This window comes from Mesitornis unicolor, unplaced genomic scaffold (assembly GCF_000695765.1).
Source record: "Mesitornis unicolor isolate BGI_N332 unplaced genomic scaffold, ASM69576v1 scaffold23160, whole genome shotgun sequence".
In the NCBI taxonomy this organism is placed as follows: Eukaryota; Metazoa; Chordata; class Aves; order Mesitornithiformes; family Mesitornithidae; genus Mesitornis; species Mesitornis unicolor.
Genome location: NW_010156736.1, coordinates 10135 through 25737, shown reverse-complemented (window position 1 = coordinate 25737; position 15603 = coordinate 10135). Strand labels below are relative to the sequence as shown.

The window sequence follows — 15603 nt, the reverse complement described above, 5'->3', positions numbered from 1 at the left end:
CGCGAACCCGCCTGCAGGAGGACACCCAGTACATGGCGATGAGACAGCAGCCCATCCACCAGAAGCAAAGGTAGGTGCTCCCAGCATCTTGGAGCTCGCTCACGGTGCCCCCGACGTTGCCGCAGGCAAGGGTCCTTTCCCAGAGAAAGCTGCAGAGCCCATCTTGGGACTTGGCTTGGGAGCAAAGGGAGCATATTGGGACAGTTCAAACCCAAGTGTTGCTGAAATGCCAGAGCTGAGCTGTGGGAGAGGGGGCTGCAAGGCACTGGCCACTCTGAGTAGTGCAATCATCCAAAACCTCTTCTGATAGATGCCCTATCCCTGGAAACATTCAAGGTCAGGTTAGACATACCTGATCTAGTTGAAGAGGTTCCTGTTTGTTGTGAGGGAGCTGGACCAGACTACCTTTAAAGGCCCCTTCCAACCCAAACCTTTCTGTGATTCCAAGAAACAGCATTTATCTGCATGTTCAGTTTGCCAGCAGCTTGTTTCAGCCAAGTGCTACAGAGAATGCCACCGTGTGCTGCTTTTCACTGCCTTCCTCTGACCAAACTGGTTTAGGACCTCAGCTATGGAGTTATTTGTGCCAAATCAGTGTAAAGGACTTGGGGACTAGTGCCATGCTTGGATGTATCTTGTGTTTTGTCTTTGGATTTTATGCAACAAAACAACACTTTTTGTGCGAAGTTAAATAGTGTTGTGGTTAGTCTCGAGTCTGAGTAATTTTGAGTATAAAACACAATGTGCAAAGGAATTTGGAATTGTCTCCTGGAAGTACAGACACTTCTGGTTCTTGCTGGAGTGAAGAAGGAGCAGAAAAAATTATTTCTTCAGCTTCCAAAGAGAAAGAAAATGCAAAAGTCAGCTCCCGAGACAGAGGACAGAGATTGCACCCACTCCAGCTCTGCTTCTATTTTTTTTTTTTTGGTGTCACCTTGGGCAAACATCTTAACCTCTTTAATTCTGCCTTAGGAGTGCTTTTCAAAAAGGAGGTTCTCATTTTCCCCCTCCGCTTGAGTAGATGATATAAATGATCAGCCTCAAAAGGCTCACCTTGACTGTAACCTCATATATTACATGATGAATGCAAAAGTCTGCATGACTGTTGCAAATATCATGTTTGCTCATGCCTGTGTAAATCCCAAGCCATGCTTTCAATTTAGGTATAGACCGGTGCAGAAGATGGAAGGCATGGCAGAGAGCGGGTCCAACAGTAACCCGCACACGACGCCAGAGCAATCGGTTGCTGCTCAAAGCCAACATCATCTGCAATTCATAGGTGAGGAGACTGCTTTTATTTGATATCTCATGTCTAGGCTCATAGCTTTAAGAGGAAGGAAGGTCTTGTCCAGCAAGCCCTGGCTGTTCTGCATTTGTTTGCTTTTCTAATAATTCTGCTGTATTATATATTACGCATTTTATATATATATAGTATATATTATAATAAACTCTTTTAACGTCACAGTTACTAAGTTTATTTGCTAACTCCCATACCCACAGGAAGGTTTTTTCCTTGTGCTGTCAGGTGTGTCCCTCTGTATATGTTTTTAATCCATCTGGTTTTATCCAAATTGGTTGAAAGAAGTGGGAGTCCTGAAGGGCCTTGCTGAGACAGGTGGACAGAGGGAGAAAAGCAGTTCTCCTCATTGCAAAGGCTGCAATATGTGTCCGATGTAGACGATCCGTATGGACCTTCTTCTTGGGAGACAAACTTTCTGGATTTGCTGGTGGCTCTACATGTCTCCATCGTTCAGACAGAGATACCAAATCCCAGCCAGCTCTGAAATCTGATTGCCCGATAAGTCTGCTGCCCAATTAGATTTTCCATTGTACTCTGAAAATACCAGAGAGACATTTTTCAGGCATCAGAGAAAATGTAACAGGAAGCGTGGTAGATGAGGACAATGTATTCTTGTTTCTTTTATCACACAGGGAAAGAAAACATTTTCCTTTCCACGCTGAATAAACGGGCTGCGGTTGTTCACTTTTGCCCAGTATAACAGCATGAATCAGGGAAAGTACTAATTTATTGGTCCCATTTCTCCTGTTTTCTCCCAATTGAAACGTGAAAGAGCCACCAGTAACAACAGAACTTGCGCTCATCTCTAGTCCTGCGGAACTGAATGCTCCTAACTCTCACCATCTTTCCCAATCTTTCTTTCCCCTAGATATAACCCACGTCTTTCCCGAGTTCCCATCCCCTGATCTAGGTAACGTTCTCTTACAAGAAGGCTTCACCATGAATGATGTGAAAACTCTGCAGGTTCTTTACAGGCGACACTGCGAGGTGATTATTTGGAGTACTTTAAATTGATTTATTAATTTATGTGTAACATAATACATGTGCTGATCTCCTATCCTGCTCTTCAGATAGAATATAATAGAGAATGCTTGATTTGCTAGGTATTACAACTCAAATACTGCACTTTATATTATTTTTTCATCATGTGACCTGTTCTGTGTTATGTTGATTATTAAAACTATGCCATTTCCATTAGTTTTCTTGTAAATTATTTAATCTGAATAGTAGCACATGAAATTTATGCCTACACTGCGCGACAGGATGCTAGCAGAGCAGCTAATGAGTTGTGTTCTTTGTTGTTAGGCGACTTTGGATGTTGTAATGAATCTTCAATTTCATTATATTGAGAAACTGTGGCAATCCTTTTGGAGTCCTAAAACACCATCTAGTGATGGCTCTACTGCCCTGCCATCCAGGTACACTGCTGTGCTTTGATTATTTCTGAATACTCTGGGTTTTGGTGGTATTTCATCTTTTAAAAATGTGTGAAGTATTTTCCAGCTTCATTAGGCATTTTGAGGGCTTTGTAGGACTGGGAAGTCTTTACTTCTCGTTACAAAGAGTGTCAGAAGTGTTTAGTATTGTAATGACCACGCAAAGTTCAGATCTTTGAGGAAAGCATCTGCTCTGATCGCGTACATCTTATAACTCCTCTAACAAGTGCTCATCCAAAATGCAGAGATTAATGAGAACAGGCTGCAGCTTTCATAACGGCCATCAGGAGCAGACAGTAATGCGTCCGTGTCATTAGGTATCGGTCTCGAGTGACATCTCAGGCTCTGAGGTTTTGGGGACATCCAGACTGAATCGCTGCTTTCGATGGCTGTCCAGATCTTTAAGTGCCTCATGTTTTGAGGCAGATAATGGCAAACAAAGCTGCTCTGATCTTTGTACTCCTACCTGGCTCGTTGTTACTGCCTTTTCTTCATCCTTTATGTGCTGTAGTCTGCTGCCAAGAGACAGCGGAATGGAAATAAGTGAAAATAGAGAAAATTGAAAAGGTGAAGGTTTCTTCTTAGAATTTGTGTTAAAAGTCTGTATTGTCCACTTCTACTGATAATATAAGGACTTCTTTTTTTCAGAAGAAAAATGGTAAAAGTTTGAGTAATAAGCAAATACCCTATAGTAAACTGTAGAGTATAGCCCTATTGTCCTCAGTGAATGTTACCCAAGGGATATTTCCCACAAAGAATCACTGTAGCTTTGTTTGTTTCAAAATCTCTTTTACTTAAGGGTGTGTCTCCGAGGCAGGTTGCAGTACCAGGGAGAGAGCTGTGTCAGATGCAAAGAGGCTCCCGGCAATACTGGAGGCAGCATTTCTGCAGGGCTCTGCCTAACCCAGCCTGGCTTGCTGAGGCTGTGTGCCCATGTACCTCTCCTGCTAACAATCGAGAGGTAAATGCAAACTGAAGGCATGATAAAATGCAGAATACAGTTCCACTTAACAGAAAGTTTAGGTAGTTGGTGGCCAGTTTCTCCATGTGAGTGTTCTAGGAGTTCATTTACTAAAACTGTTGAGACAGAGGCTATACATACCTCTCTGTGCTATGTCCAAGGCTTGGCTTTAATGGTTTTGATGTGATGCATGGGGAAAGTCCCTTCCAAATTCCCAGTTCCCAGCACAGTGTCTGAGTAGCTCCGCTTTGGTGCTTTGGCCACGCATTAAGGCTTTGGTTTTCTCTGCTTGCTGTTTAACCGAATATCTTATGCCTTAATAATGCCAAAAAAGTTTTCACACATTTATAAAGTGAAAATAATGCAATTTAATTGACCTCATTCAGTTAGAGACAATATGCTCTGTTCTCATCAAAATGACAAATCTTTTCCCTTCTGAAAACATTCAGTATTTGAAGGTGTTAAACCCCTTGAAACCATTTGTAGAATCTCTCGGTACTGGCAGATCTGCTCAAACAACATTTGCTGCAAATGCGTGTCCCCACTGCTGCAGCTGAGGAGGTTCAGAGCACAGGGGAGAGGTGTGAATGTTTTGGAAATAGCTTGGTCTGTACGGAGGAACCAGCTAAATCTTTGCTTGCTGGAATGACTGCACTGAAGTGCAGTTCCCACATACACATGAACATGGGTGAGTGAAAGGCAGTTGAGGCTAAACACAGAAGTAGCAAAGGCCAAGCACTGGGAGATGCAGATTTGAGGGAAAACTGGTCAGAGCTCTGACCCAACGAATGGTGAGGCAGTTGCAGAGTCAGCGAAGACTTGCACAAATGATCCAGCATTTTCGTTAGAAGGAAACATGAATGGCTTTTTTCTGCTGAAAACTGGGGTTAGAAAATCGAGAGGAAGGGCGAATGCACTGAATCCAAACCTGCTGCTAATGCTGCCTCCCTCCTTCTCTTCCCGCAGCGAAGAAGAACATGAAGGGACCCTCCCGAAAGATAAGCTGATCGCTCTGTGCAAATATGAACCCATCCTCAAATGGATGAGAAGCTGCGACCACATCTTGTACCAGACCTTGGTAGAGATTCTCATCCCAGATGTGCTCAGACCGGTGCCTAGTGAGTATCCTGCAGTGTGGTCCTTGCTCAGCTCCTCACAGACTGAGTCATGGGATGCTGTGTGTGACAAAAAGCGATCCGTGACTCACTCAGTCTGGCTACCACTTGCCACAAAGATTTCCACTGTAAAAACAGATTTAGAGGTTTTTGTTTTGAATACCAGCTAAAATATTATGGCAACAGCAATATTCCTCCTGCAGCCTTGCTCTGTGTTGATGGTACTTTGTGGCCCCTGGAAATCCCCGTGGATTTTAAAATTCGGTTTATTGTGTATCACATCTCCTGACTTTGGCTGGGAGTCAGGGTAAAAGTATAGGCTTAATGCACAAGTAACCATGGTTAATCTTTGTGAGGTGCTTCCTTGGAGATAGTATCTTTGTTTATGTAGGACCATCCTGTCCCCTGCTGCACCTCCTGGAAATTTGGGGTCAGCTTTCATTTGGGAGATTAGTGATGAGATATCGAGGGTTTTCTCTCTGATTTGGCTCCTCAGTGAAGTGCATCTGTCAACCTCCCCAAGACCTCAGATTGGGCTGAGCAGCACTGGAAAGCCATGCCCCTCTGAGCTGCTGTTTTCAGTATTTAAAGAGCATATTTCGGTATTTGGAAAATGCTCAGAAAAACCATGAATAAGAATAGGATACAAAAAAAAAATTTAAAAAAAAAATCAGAAGAAGAAGAAGAAGAAGAAAAGTTTGAGTAACAGCATTAGAAAATAAGAATAAGAAAAATACGACAATACAGAACAGTCTTTCTAACTGTGCCGACTTCTTTGCAGGCACGCTTACACAGGCGATTCGCAATTTTGCCAAGAGTTTGGAAGGGTGGCTGATGAACGCAATGAGTGAATTTCCCCCCCAGATTGTCCAGACCAAGGTAAGTGGAAGGAGCACGATGCAGGTCAGGGCTATGAATTAGCGCGTGTGTGTGTGTTTGTGCATGTGTGTGCATGGTGCAGTTTTCCACTGTGACTGGAAATCACTGCTGGGGTTTGGCCATGGGTACTCCAGACTAACACAGTGTCCTGAATAATTATGAACCAAAATCAGCAAGCACAGGTAGGGCAATTCCTTTGCACCAGAAGCTGATGATGCTCTGTCCATTGAGCCATGCCTATGTCCTGAAAGTGCAGATAAAGCTATCTGGAAGAAAATCTTTGCACTGGGATGGTGCTGTTCTACTAGAAAGTTCATTAATTAATGGCATTGCAGAGCTTGAACTTAAGGCTCCTACTACTCCTCTCCTAAGGCCATGTTTTTACCTTGCTTGGTCTCCGCTGGAGGCAGAGTATGAAAACATGTTAATTTAAAGAAAGGAAATGCAGAGGCTGGTTTGCAAGATGCAATAGATGCTGCAAAAGTGCTGCTCTGGGGCACTGGTGTATGGTGTAGGCAGCAGCACAGGTGGGATTGTGCAGGTTATCCCAGCTGATGTGTGCCATGTGCTTGAGCTCAGCCTTGAGAAGAATTTGCCACCCAGTCCCATGCTGTGTTGCAGGTTGGGGTGGTGAGTGCCTTTGCACAGACGTTGAGGAGATACACGTCCCTGAACCACCTGGCTCAGGCTGCCCGTGCGGTGCTGCAGAACACCTCCCAGATAAACCAGATGCTCAGCGATCTCAATCGGGTCGACTTTGCCAATGTGCAGGTAACTTACAGCATCTTTTCCTAGGTCATGTCGTCTAGAACTGGGACTCTATAATGAGGTTGTCTGCTGATAACCAGCATCTTATTTCCAATACTAAAAAGCAATTAAATGAACAATTTAATGGGTTTAGTGTTACTTTTCCAGGTAAGTGCCATTTTACTGTGAGTAGTGGAGAAGGTACTAAGGAACTTCTGTAAGAGGTAGTGCTACCTACAGTAATATTCTAATAATATTGTACTGTAGTCTGGACAGATCTGAGGAGCCATGATTCAGCGCTGGTTTGGAGTCCTTGTCTAATAGAAATGAAGTTGAATTCCTGGGTTGGGATGCAACAACCATGCAGGCTTGGCAGGAGTAATCATTAACCCTTCTCCCCGAGCAGGAGCAAGCTTCATGGGTGTGCCAGTGCGAGGAAGGCATGGTACAGAAGCTGGAGCAGGATTTCAAGCTCACTCTGCAGCAGCAGAGCTCTCTGGACCAGTGGGCCAGTTGGCTGGATAATGTTGTTACTCAAGTCCTGAAGCATCATGAGGGCAGTCCCAGCTTCCCCAAGGCAGCCAGGCAGTTCCTGTTGAAATGGTCTTTCTATAGGTACATTTTCTTTCTCATTTTGGAGATATTTATGCATAGGTTTTGGGCATGTAAATAACTCCTTGGATAGCCAAGGCCAAGTTCTTTACTTCCATGCAACTCTGGCTAATGCCTTGGTACAGAAGAGAGCATTGTGTCTCCTGTATCCTTTCAAGATGCTCCATCAACTAATTTCTTCAAGTGCCTTTATACTTTTGGGTTAGAGGTAGAAACAGAGCACTGTGTCCCACAGTACCTTCAGGGTCAAGAATTCACCTCAGCCATGATGGAAGTGTAAAGCACAACCCAAATATTTTGTTTCTCAACCATTCTCCAGCTCCATGGTGATCCGTGACCTCACCTTGCGCAGTGCTGCCAGCTTTGGTTCTTTCCACCTGATTCGCCTGCTCTACGATGAATACATGTTTTATCTGGTAGAACATCGTGTTGCCCAGGCAACAGGGGAGACGCCGATTGCTGTCATGGGAGAGGTGAGGATTGTTTATTCCCTAGGAACAAACCCAAACCAAGCAGCGCTTAAAGAGATGCCGTTGATTCACAAACCGCGCTGCGTCCTGAGCATGTTTTCATAACCATCCTTGCTGAAGGATTTGCTGAGTTGTTTTGAGTGCTTGGCACAAGGATCCAGCTCCTTGAGCATCTTCCATCCTGGCTCACTAATACCTGAGCTGGTGGGTTTTGGGGCAATTGAGCATCTGCTGGGCTTCAAAGGCCTGGAGGAGGGAGGAAAAGGATCTCCCCACTTCTCTCCATAACCCCTGGGTAGCAACGCTAACATTGGGGTTCTTGCCAGAGCAAAGCCCCATCAAACACAAAAACTAAACCAAGCAATAAAAGGTCCAAAAGTTACTTTCAGTGGTACCATTCACTGAACTTCTTCAACTGAACTCTGCATGCTCCAGAGTTATGTGTGCAGTCAGCCACTCTCTCAATTTTTGGCTTGAAGAAGATAAGTGGGTTGTTTGTGGAGGTTTGTATTTTTTTTAAAACAAATCAGATACCAAATCTGGTACCTGGCTTTCAGGCAGGTCCTGTCCTGCCTAGCTGAAGCCACTTCCAGATTTAAAAGCCCCTGATCAGCCTGTGACAGCAATATTAAAACTACTGTTAGGTTAAAACGGATCTCATTTGCTCCTTGAAGCTCATGCTGTTTTCTTCCTTCCATGGAGCACACATAGGGGAGCCAGACGAATCAGCTGCAGGCCCTTTGCTTTCCCTTCCCCTCCCATTAGGCCCATGCTGTTGCACCAAGTCAGCAGTGCTACAAGTTCCCACTATTCCCTGCAAAATCTCTGTCTTTGTTGATATTAAAGGAACATGAAAAGCAGAGAGGGGCTTCCAGCAAAACCCAGCTGTGAGAGGCTTTCATCCTCTGGGTTTTGCCTTTCCTTCATTAAACTCTTGCAATATTTCTGTTCTCCAGGAGGAGGCCGATTCTTCCCAGCAAAAGAGGATGGATCGTGTCCTTCCATTTCCATCGCTTGCTTTATAACTCCCACTGCCCAACTTTGCATGACTTTTCAGCATTATTGTCAGAGCAATTTAGTATTTCAGACCTCATCACAGGGGGAGACAGTGCACCTCCAGAACCCAATACACCCTCAGCTCTCTGGTTACACTTGGCACTGTGGTCTTCCAAGCCAAAGCACTTTCCTACCATGAATGCAAAGGCTTTGCAGAGGGCTGCAGAGCAGTGGAGGGATGGTGGAGACCCAGGGGAGGTGACTCGCTGGAGGGCAGAGGGCTGGAGAAAAGGCAGCATCCTTTGGTCTGTGACCTGGGAGACTGGAAAATTTCTCCCTTTATTCCAGAGCTCAGTCCTGCCCTGGATTGTTGTGTGTGGTGTTTGCCCAGAGGTTTAAGTGGCAGTGGCAGACTTTTCCCCAAAACGTCATTGGTTTTGCTTTCCGCTCTTCACCACCCGCACTGCTGATGCTTGTGCTTTCTCCTGAGCGCTTAGAAATTCTCCTGAATTGCTTGGATATAGATGCCAACTTGCAGCTGTGGTGCTTTGAGTCTTCATAAGCCTCACTTACCTTGTAACTCTTTTTTTCTTTCAGTTTGGTGACCTCACATCTCTGTCCCCAACACTGCTGGACAAAGGTACTTCAGGGGAAGCCCTGTTGGGTTGGGGTTGAATTGCTGTGGGAGGGGAAACCCCGTGCTTGCCCTTCCACTCTGCTCTGTTGGGAAGAGGAACCTCTTCCCCTCCAGTCCCCATGCTAATGCTGAGACCTGTCCTTTGCAGATGACATCGGTGACCTGGGCAGAGAGGTGGACACAGTCTCCCAGAGCATGGGGGAGCCGCTGGTGAAACGGGAACGCAGCGATGGCCACTCGCTGCAGGAGATCTGAAATGGGGACTCAGCTTTTCTCCAGCTGGACGAAGACACCCAGACCCAGGTTGGACGGTCGCAAGCCTGAGTCTCCCCATATCTTCATTCTTAGTGCCTCTTAGTTTTTCTTTACGTTTACTTGTGTTTGAGGATGGGCTCTGGGTTTGAGCCCGGGTGGGTAGTGGGATGGGGCTGGTTAGGCCGCCTGCTTTACTCCAGCATGACCACTGGCTGGAGAACGAAGGTCCAAGTCTGCTACCAAGAGATGGAAGCCTCTGTGGGCAGCAGCAGATCAGATGTGCCTGGCTGGGAGAGGCTGTCCTCTCCGGCCCAAGCAAGGTGGGCAAACGAGGCTTTCTCTTTCAGGGAAGGTGGTTTGAGTTTCTTCCCCACTTCTCAGACTTCACTGTGATACAAACTTGAACCATTCAGTGCCCAAGAAGAAGGAAAAATACCTGACCCTTCTCCTCCAGCCTTTCAAGACAAGCTGATCTGGCTCTGACTTTGCCAAATCATTCGTACTGGGGAGCGCAGGACAGTTCGTCTCTCTTGTAACCGCCTGGGGGGAGAGCTTCGGGCTGCACATCCATCCGCTGCTGGTGGAGTGGGGCACATGTGTGCCCTGGGACTGACATGTACATGCTCTGGGACTATGGGACAAATGTTCCCGCCTGTTCCCGTGTCTCCCCAGCTTTCGTCGCTGATCCACAAATGCTCCTGGGATACTGTCAGGCCAACTCAAGATACCAAAGGACTTTGAGGAAGCGGCAGCTGGTCGCAAAGCGTGTTCATTGCCCCTGTGGCCAATCCCACGGGCAATCCCCACCCTCACCAGGGTACCCAGGCAGAGAGGAACTGATTCCACATCCTGGGTTTTGTAAAATTTTCGCTTGATGTCTTACTAAACCGCTGAAGGTCAGGTGCAGCTGCCTGCGGGGCTGTGTCCAGAGCCTGGGTGAGGGTGTGCGACTGCAGTGCCTTAGAGTGGGCTGGCGTGCCTGCTTCCCCTCACTCCAGGTGAGCCGGCGCAGCTCAGACTCTGATAAAAGAGCCTGTCCCGTGCAGTGCGGGACCGTCACAGTGCCCTGGGTATGCTCAGCACCACAGCAGTGTTTCCCCTTGCTGCATCGCTTCACCTTCCCCTGTGGCATCCTGGTGGTGGTGGTTCCTGCGGGGCTGAGCTGGGCGAGCTGCTGCCGCAGCAGGGTTTTGTTCTCCCTTTCCAATGTAGGGGGGTCTGGGCTGATGGGGGGTACAAGGCAGAGGAGGGAGTGGGATCTGTCATCAAGCCAAACTGCGAAAACAAAGCCCCAGGGCAAATCTTTTTGTGAATAAAGGTTGTGTCATAAATAGCTTTTATTATTATTTCTAATGATACTGTATTTGATGTGAGCTTTTCCAGGGGTCTCGTGTGCATTTGCATATTGGAGTATATTCTATCCAAATATAATTTCCTCATTCTGAATGGTACTAAGGTAGCTGTGACACTTTAAAAGATGTTGCTAATGGCAAGTAAACAGAAAGCGTGTGTAGCGGCACATCTTTCCCTCTTCTTGTCCCGTGCTGTTGTCTGTTAGGGTGATGTTTGTTTGTAAATGTCTCATATCCAAGTAGCAGGAGACAAGGGAGAAAGCCGGATTTCTCTGTAAATAACGCCAGTGCATACTGCCCGGGCCAGAGTCTGCACTTCAGATCCTGCTGATGAGATAAAATGGTTTAAAAACCCATCCTAGCAACCGAGTCTTAAACTCCCCTGCTCCCACCGAGTGCGATATTAACTTCAGCTGCTGCATTGGCTCTTCCCTGCAGCCGCTGCCGCCTGACCCCAGCCACCTCCTGCTTACCCTGGCTGTGCAAAGAAGATGCTCTGGAGCTCTGCAGCGCCGTGAAAAGAGTCTGGATAACACCGAAACCCAGCCTGCACAAAACTCCCAGCTAAACCTGAATAGCAATAAACATTTATCGAATGCTCAGGCCTGTACAGTGCTTGTTGTGGTCCTGTTTCTTCTTGAATCACTGAAAGGAGATGTCAGGGAAATGCTGCAGCCTTGCAGTGTCTAAGGAAGAGGCAGTATCCACACGATATACTCTTAATTAAAATTATTTTGGCCAGGAATTGGGCGTCTGCAGGAAGGCAGATTCCCCACAGAGCAACAGCCGGTTTGTAGGGGTGAAATGCCCATTGCACTGGAGTTCACGGAGGGGAGACGAGGCTGAAAGACCAGGCATGGGGCCATAAGAAGCATTTTCTATTACACTTCCAGACTAATTATGGAAGATGAGAGCAGTGAGGCAGGGATGTGAGGGGTGACAACTTCTGGTCTGACCTCTCAGGAAGGGGAGGGTTGAGCCTCAGCCTCCTCCGCTGTGTCCTTCCTTGCTTCACTCTCCCTCTGGATTATGCCCAGTTTTGGGAGATGCTGGAGCAGCTTCAGCCTCTGCCTTTGGATACTGGGCTGGGAGAACGAGGTGATTTCCCCTTGGGGGGGCTGAGCTGCACCCCCATGACTCCCAGTGTACCCGGCTGGAAATGGAAAGTGAAGCACAGCTCAAAATGCTCTTGTTAAAACACACACACATAGCTTCAGCCCGCTCTGGCTTCATCACCTCTCCTAGGTGGGCAAACCCCTGCAGAAATTTTGACACCAGCATTTGCTGCGGGGCTGGGCTGGCAGGACACTGGGGATGGATTGGGGAGCTGCTGGGCTGGGGCGATGGGACCCCAGCAAGGGATGGGGGGAGCCTGCGTGGCCCCTCCTGCCTGCAGGGACATGGACAGAGGGGGTTGCAGCTTCCAGTTGAGAGCGAGCCGAGATAGGAGCGTGGGTGGGGGGTGCAGTGTCCTGACTGGCAGTGGATCTGCCTTCCACCGCAAATTCAGTCGAGGTTTGTCCTTGTCACCTGACACCAAGTGCTACCACGCTTCAGGGACCGCAGCTGTTCCCAGCTCCCCTGCTGGGCAGCTCTGGGCCACTGGTCTCATCTCAGGACTTTGTCTCCCACCATCTCACCGCCAGGCAGATCCCAAACAGCAGAGAAGGCCGGGAGGTGGCAAGGGAGGTGACACCAAGTGCACCATCCCAGAAGCTGTTTGCCATCACTGGTCCCTATGACATCCCAGAAGGATGAGCTCTGAGCAGGACAGTGCAGCGCAGCTCAAGGGTGCATTTGGAGCAGTCCTGTGTGACTGGGACAGGGCATTGGGCAGGGGAGACTGCAGGGGACCAGCCTGTCTGGGTGGAAGATGCTAGAGCCTGGTGACAGCTGTTGGGAGAGCTCAGAGGGGGACATGGGACAAGCCCCTGGCCGGTGCCTCTGGCCTTCACATTATCCTCCCACCATGGGCCCCAACAGCGGCATGAATCTCATCCCAGACCTTCCCCATCTCATGCTGAAGCTTTGGGCTGTCCTGCCCTGCTGTGTCCCCCCTCCCAGGGGGGCCATGCCCTGGGCCTCACCCCATTCTTGGGGGTCCTCTGCTGCCCCTCGCTGGGGCAGGGGTTGGTGTGCAGGAAGAAAGCCCTTTGCCTGCCACTGGCAGCAGCAGGAGCCCGAACAGGGCTGAACCCTCCCTTCACCTCCACATCACTGCCACTGTCACTGTACAAGACAGGGAAACTGAGGCACGGGCTGGGATGCCGTATGGCAGTGTTTCATTGTATCACTGGATACCACTAGATACCAGTACTAGTGTCCCTGCCCCTGCCTACACCCACTCTGGCTCAGCCATCACTGCAGGAGTAGCCCAGCTGGGACCAGTTACCCCACAGACCGGTTTCACCTGGAGCCAGGGGGAGGGAACTGGGTGGGGGCAGGTCTGACGGCTCTTTGTGGGCAGCTGCTCTTATAAACCAGCAGCTTGCTCCTTCTGGAGGCTTTTCCCTTCTGTCTTTTCCTTTCTTTTCCTTATTAGGCACTTTAGTGTGGTGGTGGGGAGGGTTGGGGGGCGGCTCTCTGCAGCTCTTGGCAATGTAGTGCCAGGATTTTCTGCCCTTCCCAGCGCTGCCAAACAGGTAAGGTCACAGCATGGGGCTGCCCCTGCTCCCCTTTCCCCAGGCTGGGGACTGCAGCACAGAGCAGGGCCTGGCTGTGGTCAGGATGGGTCCCAGCACTGTTTCTCTCCTTTATGCTGTCCCAGATGAAGGATGATGTCTTCATGGAGCTCTGGGGTGGCCTTGGGAACTGGTTCCCAGGCCCCTTTGCCAGCACAAAGAAATCCCTTCCCAGTGCCACGTCTCCTCCCGCTGCGGAGCCGCTCGATCTCCCTGTTTGGCCATGAGGACTTGGAGAGCTTTGATGGGTAGGTGGTGGGTGAGCCCCGGTCTCACCTCACGTTTGTCCCTGAGGGAATGTGTTCCTTGTTGGGGATGGGATTAGTTCATGGTCTCCTGTGGTGCTCCCAGAAGTGGGGGCCTCACAGAGTGCAGGTTGACATTGCTCCCTCATAGCTAGGGTGAAGCTGGTGGCCCTGGGTCTCCCCCCAGTGTCTCTGCCATCTTCACCATTATGGCTGACACAGGGCAATGCTCAGCAACCTAAAGGCCACCAACCCACAGCTGTGTCCCTGCTGCTCTGCCAGGAGCTTCTGCGATGGGAGCGATGCTTTGGAGGCTGATCTGTGGGACTGCAAGCACCCCCTCCCGGACCCACAGCTGGTCCGGAGGATCATGTCCCAGGTGGAGTTCTATCTATCCGACGAGAACCTGGCCAAGGATGCTTTCCTCCTGAAACATGTCCAGAAGAATAAGATGGGCTTTGTCAGCATCAAACTTCTGACGTCCTTCAAGAAGGTAGGCAGCCGTGGCACTGGCCACCTGGGGTGGGAAGTGGTCTTTGCATCCAGGATGTCTAGGTGTGCTCTGACTGTCTCTGGTGGGGTGTTTGGGGAGTCCAGGCTTCACTCAGTGTCTCAGCAAAGTGTTGGTGGTGCAGTGCTGGGCTCTGCTCTCTGCTTTTGATGTGCTGCAGCACCTCTCCAACCAGGGAGGGTGGTGTGGGAAGTGATGAGTGGTCCCCAGACCCACCCCCTGGGCTGGATTCACCTCTTCTGCCCATGGTCCCCTTGGTTTGCTTTGGGAGAGATCACCCCTTAACTGTAGGGTACCACTGGTGCTGATGTATGGGGGAGCTGCAACTTGGTGTCATGGTCCGGGTGACACTGGGGACCTTCTGCAGACCCTGAAGATGCTCATGTGCAAGGGGCAAGGCAATACCTTGCCTTCAGGTTGATGGGGGTTGAGCCCTGGAGGGTGGCTTTGGGGTGGTCCCTGCCTGGGAGGCTCATGGGGACAGAGTGTCCCACCTCTCTCCCGAAGGTGAAATACCTGACCCGCGACTGGCGGCTCACGCTCTACGCCCTGCGGTTTTCTGAGCTGCTGGAGGTGAATGAGGAGGGCACCAAAGTGCGGCGCCGCTTCCCTGTCCCCGAATCCCTGCTGAGTGTCCCGCCCAGCAAACTGCTGCTGGCCTGGGAGCTGCTGCCCCGTGAGCAGGAGGTGCCCCTGCTGCTCCAGAAGAGCTTCCTCGAGACCATCACAAAGATGTTCAGCCCCTTCGGTGCCATTGCGTCCATCCGCATCCTGCGGCCGGGCCGCACGCTGCCCTCAGATGTGCGGAAATACGCCTCGCGCTTCCCCGAGCTACTGAGCGAGTGCTGCGCGCTGGTGGAGTACGAGAGCCTGGAGAGTGCCCGCAGGGCCTTCGAGGAGCTCGGCTGCCAGAGCCACCCCGGCACCAAGAGCATCAGGGTGGTGCGGCTCAGCGGGAAGGGCTCCAAGAAGAAACCCGGGGCCAAGAGGGAGGAGATGATGGAGCGGCCAGGTTGGAAGATTCCCCCGAGCTACTGAGCGAGTGCTGCGCGCTGGTGGAGTACGAGAGCCTGGAGAGTGCCCGCAGGGCCTTCGAGGAGCTCGGCTGCCAGAGCCACCCCGGCACCAAGAGCATCAGGGTGGTGCGGCTCAGCGGGAAGGGCTCCAAGAAGAAACCCGGGGCCAAGAGGGAGGAGATGATGGAGCGGCCAGGTTGGAAGATTCAGACAGCAGCCATGACTTTCCCCTACGGCCGTGGGGGCTCCAGCCGTGGGGGCTCCCTGCTCTGCAGCTCCCCGGAACCAGATGATGCCCCAGTGTCACCACCTCCCCTCCTGCACCGGGACCCCCTGGTGCCTTCCTGGCCCGGGGATGACTTCAGCAGCACCTTCACCGGATCCCTCCTC

The 15603-nt window shown here is 49.9% G+C and overlaps 2 protein-coding genes across 3 annotated transcripts in view; both read left to right on the top strand.

The window, feature by feature from the left end:
* Nucleotides 1-9485, top strand: part of RFX2 (regulatory factor X, 2 (influences HLA class II expression)) — a 27230-nt gene extending 17745 nt beyond the window's left edge. For both annotated transcript variants that reach the window (XM_010194256.1, XM_010194264.1), the window contains 11 exons: nt 1-70; nt 1164-1279; nt 2169-2287; nt 2606-2718; nt 4664-4815; nt 5594-5691; nt 6313-6462; nt 6845-7053; nt 7370-7523; nt 9114-9156; nt 9302-9485. The exon at nt 1-70 is cut by the window's left edge and continues 65 nt beyond it. In XM_010194256.1, coding sequence (XP_010192558.1) covers nt 1-70; nt 1164-1279; nt 2169-2287; nt 2606-2718; nt 4664-4815; nt 5594-5691; nt 6313-6462; nt 6845-7053; nt 7370-7523; nt 9114-9156; nt 9302-9408 — 1331 coding nt within the window. In that variant the 3' untranslated portion in view covers nt 9409-9485. The remainder of the gene's footprint in view (nt 71-1163; nt 1280-2168; nt 2288-2605; nt 2719-4663; nt 4816-5593; nt 5692-6312; nt 6463-6844; nt 7054-7369; nt 7524-9113; nt 9157-9301) is intronic.
* Nucleotides 9486-13912: 4427 nt separating this feature from the next.
* LOC104548297 (la-related protein 6-like) overlaps nt 13913-15603 on the top strand; it is a 1987-nt gene continuing 296 nt past the window's right edge. The window contains exons 1-2 of the mRNA XM_010194287.1: nt 13913-14179; nt 14705-15209. Of these exons, the coding sequence (XP_010192589.1) occupies nt 13913-14179; nt 14705-15209 (772 nt within the window). The remainder of the gene's footprint in view (nt 14180-14704; nt 15210-15603) is intronic.